At 48.5% G+C, this 10,714-nt stretch overlaps 1 protein-coding gene across 1 annotated transcript in view; it reads right to left on the reverse strand.

The window, feature by feature from the left end:
- Positions 1-9,148, reverse strand: part of ULK1 (unc-51 like autophagy activating kinase 1) — an 84,561-nt gene extending 75,413 nt beyond the window's left edge. The window contains 4 exon segments of the mRNA XM_050906422.1: positions 7,657-7,698; positions 7,787-7,879; positions 8,726-8,876; positions 9,084-9,148. Of these exon segments, the coding sequence (XP_050762379.1) occupies positions 7,657-7,698; positions 7,787-7,879; positions 8,726-8,815 (225 nt within the window). The 5' untranslated portion in view covers positions 8,816-8,876; positions 9,084-9,148.
- Positions 9,149-10,714: the final 1,566 nt, after the last annotated feature.

Below are 10,714 nucleotides of genomic sequence, written 5' to 3' on the forward strand. Positions count from 1 at the left end.
AGTTGCTGGCTAGGGTTAAACCACGACAATGGTATATCCCAAACACAATCTGATACCCTGCAGGAGATTTTTTTTTTTTTTTTTTTTTAAGCCATGCTGGAAATTAGAGGCCCAGCCTCCACGGGGTTTTCTATGGCAGCTGCATGACTGACTGGCCTTTGCAAGTCTTTTACATCCATTTATTTCATACTTCATTTACCAGATTTGAGAAAACACACAGCACAAAGGTGTTATAACAAGGAGTTTAGAGGAAAAAAAAAAGCATGCGTTTTCTTTCAAATAAAAATGGTCTTAAGAGGGAAGAAAATCCAATTACTGGAAGCCAGAGTAACATGGGCTTGAATCTGCAGTATTTAAAAAACAAAGAGAACTGAGTATGTTTTAACGTATTTAACATGCTGGCTACAATTGCCAGCTAAATGAAAAAAATATATCAGTCAAACACAAATGAAGAAGCCTCCAGAAAGAAAGCAGCCCAACTGCCCAGCTGTGCGCACAGTGACATTAAGCAGCACACACATACAGGAAACATACAGCCTATGTGCTCCAAACCCATGCGGCAGCCCGGTGGGGCTGTGTCTCAGCCCTGCCTCACACCACCTCACCCTCCGCTGCCATCCGTGGGGTTTCCCATCACACCAGCAGCTCTCACACTCTGGGCCACCAGCGTGCACCGAGCCGGCTGGGAGGCCTTCCCTTCCTGCAGATGTAAGACGCTTTGCTAAATAGGATCTCTAATGACTTAAAATTCTGCATCTTTCATTCCCCCCCACCGGAACCACACTGTCTGGTTGATCTCTAGTATGCCAGCTCAGCTGACCTAATTCCTCCTGTTATTGTGATGCTAGGAGACAAGCCAGGTGCTCCTGCAGCCAGACAGAACATCATTGCCCTAAGCAACCAATGATGCAGAATTTGATTCATTTCTATCAGCACCCCTTGAAACAACCTTGCTTAATAAACAAATGCAGCTTTGAGATCCTCACTTCGCATTTTGAGAGCATCTCTTTATGTTTGTGGTGATATTTAAGGCCTGCACATCATAAAGCAGGAGCCATCACACAGTTAAAGCACCTCTTTGCTATATACTAAGCACAAAAGAAGTTCGAAAGCTGTTGGCAGGGCTCTTCCCTGGATTCTGCTGTGGACATTCATTATTAAATTTCTCAGAGAGGAACCATAACATCTGAGGACAACTAAGATGGCTTCTCTTAAGCAAAGTATGTTTAGGTCTGTACCTGAGAAACATTGCCTTGGAAGACCACACCACTCATTCACTTTCCGTCAAGTTTGCCATTTAGTGTTGCTACATGAACATGAGTAACAGCAGAAAAACAACACCCAAACACCAACACGAAACCCAACCCAAAAACGCAGCCAACCAACAGAAAACAACAAGCAAAAAAGTACATACTTATTTTGAAAACCAAACCAAACCAAACACCTCTCCTTGACTTTGCAGATCAAAGAGTACCACCTCTGCTGACCACCCCTGTGCTTAGCTTCTCATTTCCCACTGTATCTCGCTGCGTGCCATGTGATGAAGGCAGTCTGCCTCATGGAAGACACACGTCCGCTTCAGAGGACCAGAGCTTCGCTAGGAGTTTCTCCAAAGCAAACCAGAGCCATCCAGCTCAGATTCCTACCACCAACACCAACCCTATGTTTGCTGTTTGCTAGTCTGCCTGTCGTGCAAAAGCTTTTCAGTTGGTATCAACCAATGGGAAGGCAGGGGGTGCAGGAAAGGGAAAGTAAAAAGGAAGACACATGAAAGTGAACTGTATCCTCAATTCTCTACACATGCTTGAGCATTAAGATGAGCTTTTGAAACACACAGTTTTATTGCAGTTTAGGGTCAATTCCAGTCTGGCCACTAAATTAAATCTTTTAATTGGGCTCTGGTTTGGACCTATAAATCGGTTTGGACCTATAAATAACTGAAAGAAATTCAAACAGTGGTTCTCCATATGAATTCAATCCCACCCAGCCACTGTTTAGGAGGCACTTCTTCCCATCCATCTTCCAAATCTCCACCTCCTTGCTTTGCTCACTCCAACCAAATGCATTCAATCATCACAAGGATTTAAACAGTGGATATTTTCATAACGGAAGCACTGATGGAGCTTCAAGAAGAGCAGTATGAATAGCACCTCAGCCATTACCAGAGCTTTGCTGTCAAACTGCGAACACAACAGCGTACCAGTTTCTGATTACTCCTGGGAAACATTCCTTAATCTGTCATTATAGTCTGAGTAATGCTACCTTCCACAGCAGCTTTAGAGGCTATTAATTTCCACGTCACCGGCTCTTCCATGACATCTTAATCATGTGAGAGGAACACAGGTATGTGCTTTACACATAGGATGAGTAAAACAGTGATCATAATTTCAGAAATGCAACAAGACCACTCCCTCTAAAAAAAGCCCATGACTCCTCTGAGGTCTATATTTAGTGGTCAATATTTGCTAGATGTTTCTGTGACCTGCACAGTGGGGTACTCAGCTAGTGAAGCCAACATTAAATCAAAGTTCAAGACTATAAAATTCTCTACTCTCCATAAACATAGCCATTTTGGTCCCCTAAACTCTCAAGCCTCATCCTACAAAACTACTGGCAGAGGGTAATTGGGTTTTTGTCCTTTCCCCCTTTAGCTCTAAATTAAGCCAGACCCAATCTTCATTAACAGAGTGATTCCCCTCAACAGATGAGAGGATGCTGACGGAGCAGGATAGCAGACACCCCATTCTTGTACGCAGCACAAACAGAAAGAGGATTGCTTGGCAGTTCAGAGAAGTCTGCACTTTACACCCACTCACCAGGCAACTTGCCAGCTTTGCTCGAGGATGGAATTAAAACAGGATTTAACCAGGCAAGCAGCCTGACCTCAGGAGTGTGATCTCCCAGACACAGAGTGCCTCCTTAGTCATTCCAAGTGTCACAGCAGAGCCCTGTCTCCCAAGACGGGGCACCCGAACAGCAGTGCCTGAGGAACAGAAGATCCTGCATTAGGTGGCACGAGAGGTGGCAAGGCAAGGAGGTGACACTGCAGCAACACTGATTCATCCGACATCACACTCATCAGCGAAGCACTGCAGCAGAAGCGAGCGGTGCTGGAGGGCACGCCAAAGGACACTGCCATACACGGAGCTCCCGAGGTCCCGGGGGACAGCAGGAGGCACGTACACAAGATGTGGACTAGCAGCTAAAGGCTCCGTGTCGGAAAAGGGTGATGGCGCAGACAGCACAACGGAACATCACAGCTCAACAGCCGTGGTCCTACTGATCACAAGGACTTTCTATACAGCAACAATAGAACAAGCCTGTTATTACTTGGCTCTCAAGACCAGCCTAGGGTGACTGATCATTAAGCTGGGACGTGTTTGTTCTGCCACCCATGCCTTAATCCATGTGTACAAGAAAAGCTGCACTGCAAGGACTCCATGTTCTTTGTCTCCAGGAACTCCAGGTGATACAGTCACCCCAGCAGAAATATTTTTGATGAGACTGTACTGCACGAGTGAGTTAAGCATTACTCTCAGCTCATCCCGAGCTGGTGAGTACAATAAGCCAACCTGACACAAAATTATGGAAAGCAGACCCTGAGGTAACCTAGGCTGAACCAGAAACTCAGCAGCACAGTGCCCTGCGTGACATTAACAGCTATGTTTCTACAACCAGTCCATCCCACCTGTGCAAAAATTAGAAAAAAACACCAAACAAAAACCACCTGATACCCACACAAGCACAGTCATAGCTAGGCTGCTTTAAGAAGCAAGCTCAGATCACAGCATACAACTAGGGAAAATGAGCCAGTAAAATAATCCTTCTTCCTATTTCATGCAGGAAAATGCTTTCTAATATCCAAAGCATGATTTACATCCAGGAATAGCAGATTTTCTGCCCTAGGACCAACACAGCCACATGTGAGATCTTCAGTTGACATGTATTCAACCAACCTTCCTGGGGCAGCTGGCACAGCACAGGGAAGAAAACATACCCAGGACCTTCCATTGCCCCAAAGATCTTAGTTACATGTAAGAACCTACTTCTTACTAGTGCTGGAAGAAGCTGTCTAGTGCATAGTGCTCCCAGGATCTGACAAGTTGAAGAGTTACGTTCCTACCCTTGAATCCCCTTAGCTAATTGAGCAGTCTCTGATCACAGATTCGGATTCAATGTTCTCAGTCATGAAAGAAACCCAAGTAAGTCCCATACACCAGACCACATGCTGCTAAGCTTTCAGCGTCAACATGCGTGAAGAGTTGAGCTTATCCTCAGAGTTCTGGAAATCCGTTTTCCAAGAAATCTCATTTCCAGACCAAGTCCTCATCCGGTGGAAACCACCACTTGTATCCTTGTTGACACTAATTTCCACCTTAAGGAACAAGAGCTCATTTGGCTGTCTTCAAACAGTAAAAAGACTTCTGGTATCCAGATGTCCCTCTAGACTGCTGTACTCCCCTCGACTGCTGCAGTCTGGAGACCCCCGACTCCAGCTCCTCTGCAAGTCAGCTGAGTCGTCAGGGATTGTTCAGTAGCAACTAATGCACTCCACATATGGTGGAATACGGTTTTTACTTTATGCCAAACATCTCCTGTGCCTGGGAAAAATCCGCACCACGACTCCATACAGACACTAAATAGACAGTACTTTTAGAAACACAATACAGTATGATTTATCCTCTTTTTGAGCAAAGGTTCTCGCATTAGGCTCCTAGACTATTCACAGCACCTCTCATTAATACATGAGCACATAATAATGGGAATATGCATATTTCATTTTGTGAGCCATTCTCATGTAATGATGCTGCTCTTAGGACTCCAGTGAGGGGATCTATAAAAGTCCAGACACTGCACTTTTATGCATTAAACATTCACCAGTATCATTTATTCCTAGGAAGTTTCTTATTTTGTCATTATTTATGAACCAATATCACAAAGATCTATGAAATGAGAAGGAACACAGCAATCTTCCTGGATTTGAAGGATAAAATAAGTGTGCCAGGGTGAGAGCTGCTGTCAGTATTAAATATCAGCACCGCAAGTGTCTGTCTGGGGCAAATCTGGCACTCCATCAAAAATCTTGATTTGTATGAGGCCTGGTTAGCATTAGTTTTTAACCAGGAAAATGCAAACGAAAGCATCATTGGGTGTAATCACTTGCTTACAGCCACTGTGGTTTTGGCAACCATTTCCTTGTGTGTAAGGAACACACGAGTAAAAGTTAAAGTCACTGTTGACAGGAGGTGCAGAGGAAGGGATGACACAAAAATGTAACGATAGACAAAGCTACAGGGCAACATTAAGATTCACAGGAGATATTTTTTCCTTTCTGGTCTATGATGTTGTAATACAAGAATAAACCTCTTCAGTTTTAGAAAGCCTAATAGCAAGAGCTCAATTAACTGCAACTATGACATTTTCGAGGGTAAATACATATGCAGCTATGAATGAAGCAACCGGTCTTGTATCAGAGGAACAAGGTGAGTAGTAAGTAGTGTTTTCCACAAAGTAAGGAAAGGTGGGCAGAAGCCAGCCTGCCACAGAACTGCACTTTTACCTTTACAGATAATTTACGCTCATACAACTCCTAAGCAGACACAGAGCAAGGCCAAACACTCAGACACATTACATGCACAACACCAGACTGTGTCTGATGACCTATCAACTTACACCAGAGGAGACTCCACACCCTGATAGCACTATATGACATCCAATGCCACCTAAGTCATCTCATTTGGTCCAGGAAATCAAATTACCCAGGTCATACAAGGACTTTCTGACAAAGCTGGTAACTAAACATATACCTGGGCATGCCTTGACCCCAGGACCATTCTCAAGTTCCTGTATTGTGGTATCTTACACAGCTTCTTGCTAATACCTCACCAGGCTACGCTGCTATACACAGAATTTAACTAAAGCTCATTTGCCATCACATAAGGAGAAAAATGCATTGCTGCAGTTGTAACAGTGACGAAATCACTCCTTTTGCAGGAAATGTCTTCGAGCTGCTTCCTACCCGGTAGTTATTCGAAGCAGGGCGAGGAACAGAAGATGAACAAAGGTTTTGAAAGATCTGCAATAAGCAAATCCAGCAGCATAATGCTTCATACAAATGCAAACTACAGAAGAAGCGCAGGAGCAGCCACTCACTCCCTCAACTGAAAAGTTATTAAGTAAACTTAGAAGGTACAGAGGAGAATGAAAAAACACAAGATCTAATGCCCCAAGTGGCCTGTGTCCAGAGGAAACTTCCCCAGCTCTCCGAGCTACTCCACAGCATGCATCAGGCCAGAGGCGGTCAACTGCTTTGCAAGACCAGCTCTAAAGGGTGGTTCAGGGGCAACGCACAGCTGGCCTCTTACCCAAAGGATACTTCCAAGAAGCAATCCCGTTCCCAGCAGCCTTGCCTCCCTCCCAGAGCAGCCTGAAATCCCCCACATCCACCTCTCGCCAAAACAACGCCAGGCATTAAACGCTTTCCAAGGACCTGGCCCCCTGCAGCACCTCGCAATAACCCCCTGCTCCGGCGGAGAGGGACATGGCAGGTGACACAGCCCCGGGGGGCTGCGGGGCCGGGGTGATGCGGGCAGACTACAGCCCCCAGAAGGCACTGCAAATAGGCCGTACCAACCGGCTGGGACTCGTGTCTGGGGTGACGTGGAGGCCACCGGAGCCAATCCACGGGAGAAGGAGGAATGTCAACAAACACGGCGGCCTGCAGGACACGTGATATCAGGGACGGGGCAGGCAGCTCCAGATAAGCCACCCCAGGGCCACCCGGGGGGTCTGGTGGAGGCAGCGGTCACCCAGCCGTGGCTCACAAACATCAGACCTTAGGGCGGCACAGGCTGTGCTGACGTACCGCACGCCAGCCCCTCCATCCAGAAACAGAAGGGCTCCATTTTAGGCTTCTAGATCCCGCAGCGTTTTTTTAAAAAGCATCACGAATGTCAAAGAAACTTGCCCCATGACCCAGCAGGATTTTTTAACTAAAAATTCAAGGGGGGGGGGAAATCATTGGATAACTTGGGTTTCAGAGTGAATCGGTTTTAGCCCCCTAGATTAGATCTTCAGAGCTGACTTTGAAGGAAAAAGCAACTGCGGGAAACCACAATAATCTAAAAATGTCTGCTGCAATTTTTAACACTTAGTGATTGCCACAAGGACAACAGAAAAATGCAAATGAAAATCCTCTGGAACTGGAGACAATCATATGCTACAAAGTCACGCTCACACTATTTTTACATTGCCTAGGAAAAAGAAATTTTCTTAGGGAGTGTATCCAGACCAGAGAAAGAAAATAAAAGGTAGGCGTGCCAAGAATAACTACTGTAATTTTATTTCTAACATTTTGAGAACTTATGAGCTTCCAACACAGACATATTCACCACACACTGCATTTCACTGCGTAACACCCTGGGAGCAGGACCTCCCACCTCAACTCCCAACTGCATAAGAGTTCTGTGGTCCAGACAACAATTAATACATGTACTGCTCAACCATGTTTGTTTATCTTTCCCTAACTTATCAGAAGACTTTTTTCCCCCAGAATACACGTTTGATTATAAAACATCTGTTAAAAACTGAAATTCCACAAACTCCATTCAACCGCCCCCAAATCCAGAATGCTTTGCCATAATTGAATGTATTTACCTGGAAGTCATACAAGGCAACGATGTTTTCATGTTTCAATTCCTAGAAAAAGTAAACAAAGACCATAAACTAGGAGCCACAAAGGGCATATAGAACAAAGACTGAAGAAAACAAGTCAGTCTACCTTTACCTTAAGTATTTTAATTTCCTTGCCCAGCAGAGTTTGAGATTTTGCAAGGTTCTTCTTGTTAATGCATTTCACAGCTACTTCCAGCTCAGGTTTCTGAAAGAGTGTGTGAATTACATATTCAAAGATAAATGTAAATTTCACCATTAATTTACATTAGGATAAGCAGCCTCTTAACAGATTACTAGTACTACTGAAAGAAGTGTCTTGCAGCACCGGTAAAGGCCTCCTACTTTATATCCTAATGCCTATCCCTCACTTGTTCAGACTTGCCCTTTCCCAAATTATGCTTGTCAGCCCAAGGAGAAAACCCCAAGTTTTGGGTTTTTGTTACTACTTGATACGATGATTATCCTCTTATTTAATCACTAGAAATAAATGCACTGTGGGAGCCATGGCTTATCCCAAGCCCTAACGATGGAAAATCCACTGCTGGATTGGTCTCCTTTTATTTACCAGCGAGTGATTTCCCCTCCTCTTAGAAAAATTAAGTGGAGAAAGACAAAACTTTACACCCCCAAAGCAAGAGCCCTCTACACACTTCACAGACACTGTGGGGCGATTTTTTCTTTTTTCTTTCCCCTTGTTTTCAAGGGAAGGGCCAGTTTTGGCGAGCAGGACATCTCTGCGGACACCTCCGCAGCAGGCTGCCGGCCTCCAGCCCCGCTCTGCCCAGCCGCAAGGTGAAGCCACCTGCCCGGGTCCTGCTGGGGCGCACGCCTGCCTCCCAAAGAAACTCCAAAGATAACAATAACAAATAATAATAAATACGTCTACCATCACCAGAGCTGCCCCAGAGCCCGGGGCTGATGCCCAGACTAAGAATAGCCACCGCAGCTCAGCAGGGACAGGGTGACCGCGATGCGGTGCCCAGCTCGGCCCAAACCAACAAATAAATAAATAAAAAGCCGGAAAAAAAAAGAAAAAGAAGCGATTATTCACCTCTTTGTGCCTGCCTTTGAAGACGACGGCGAAGGCTCCGTGCCCGATCAGGTCCTTCCTGCTGAACTCAAACTTTCCCACCGTCTCCATGGCGCTGCGCCGGGGGGTCCCCGGAGCCGGCGGGGAGACTGCGGCCGGGACGGCTTCAGAGCTGCAAAGGGACGAGGAGGAGGAGGATGGCGGTGATGAAGGAGCTCCCTTTAAAGAAAATTAAACCTCTCCCAATCCAAACACAACGGGGCACAACCCCCCCCACCGCCCCCCAAAGAGCAGTCAGGAGCCGGAGACCCGCTGGCGGGGGGGGAGCCTCTCTCCTGTCAGCCCCCCGGCAGCTCAGCGCCGGGCTCCTCTCCCCCACCTCGCCCTCGTCCATGGGCTGCCTCTTCCTGCAGAACGGCCGGGAGCTGGTCATTGTTAGAGGCCGGGGAGAAGTTGGCTCCTCAGCAGCGGGCCTTCCCCATCTCTTCCTCCGGACAGACCGGCGCGGCTCCTCCGGCAGCCGCTTCAGGCGGGGCTCCCCATGCCGAGCCCCGGCCCTCCCCGCCTCGCAGGCGCGGCTTCGCGGAGAGTCCACCTTAAGCGCGATCCACCTTAACACCCAGTCCACCTTACGGGGAGCGGTCCACCTTAAGCGCGAGTCCACCTTAAGGGCCGCCTGCGCCCCTCGACTGCTCGTACACAGCGGGGCCGGGGTTACCCCGAGGGTCCCGCCGCCCGCCCGCGCTTCTTCGCCCGCCCGGGCCTCGCCACCCGGTCGGGCCCAGACAAAGCTCTGCGGAGCGCGGCGCGGACGAGAGGAGAGTGCCGGCCCCGGCGCAAGCGCGGTGCGCGGCAGTGGGGGAGGCAGGCACGGAGGCAGCGGCAGCGGCGGCCACCTGAGGCGGAGGGGGCCGAGCCCGACACATTTAAAGGCGCCGCCCGGGCCGGCCCTGAGTCAGCGGCGCGGCACGGTCCCTCGTGCCCCTCCGCGCCGCCGGCCAGCTGCGGACGGCAGGGCTCCTGCCGGGTCCTGCTAGCCCCCCTGCCCCGAGCCTTTGGGAAATGCTTTCAACAACTAACAAAATGGGTCTGTTTGGGTGAATTTTTAAAAATTCACCACAGGAGCTGTGACAGGGCCCAGGTGGGACCTGGTCCCACCGCCCACAGCACCCCTTCTTCTCCCACAGGATGGCCCATCTCCTCCACACGCTCTGGCCTCCACACGCTCCAGTGCTGGGGGCTCACAGCTGCTCCATCCCCTGCTCCATCCCCACTTTCTCAGAGGGGAGCAAACCGGGCCTCCAGCTCCCCCTGAGGAGTGATGGAGGGCACCTCCATCAAGCTCTCCTCAGAGAAACCTTTCTAGACACCCTGCTCTGGAGCTCAGTGTGCGATCACTGTTGCAATGAGAAACCTTTCCCAGCCTGAGCCTGGTACTCGGGTTTTGGCCACCCTCAATCTCTCGCTGTGCAGTAACCCACAACCTTTGCCCTGTGGGCATGGGCCTGCAGTTCATGCCCTCCGTTGCAGGAACCTCTCGCATGTTTGACCCATCCCCTGCTCCAGGCTGCCCAAACCTGCTCCCGCCAGCCATGGTGGTATCATCTAGACCGCTTGCGCAGTCGCTCCAGTTTTTATCAAAATGTCCAAAGCGGAACATCGTATTCCAGCTGCAGAGAAAACAGTGCGCCTCACGGGCAGCCCCCCTGCTCACACACTCCAGTCTGAAGTTTGCTTTTCACACAATTGCACGGCATCGCCTGTATATCGACCTGTATCAGCACTGCAATACCAAACGTGTGCTGCTCTTACAATGCTGGCGGCTCTGCAGATACTGAGCGCGGAGGGTGCTCAGTATTGTGACACTGAGTGTCTGCAGTTATCACTGTTTTCAGCAAAAATTAGGAACAAGCAGCACCTCACAGCGTCAGGCCTTGTTTTCTACACAAAAGCAGTGGCTGACTGATACAACGTCTGGCCTGTGGTCTGTTGCCCTCGGTTGCTAGATAA

This window comes from Gymnogyps californianus, chromosome 16 (genome assembly GCF_018139145.2).
Source record: "Gymnogyps californianus isolate 813 chromosome 16, ASM1813914v2, whole genome shotgun sequence".
Taxonomy (NCBI): domain Eukaryota; kingdom Metazoa; phylum Chordata; class Aves; order Accipitriformes; family Cathartidae; genus Gymnogyps; species Gymnogyps californianus.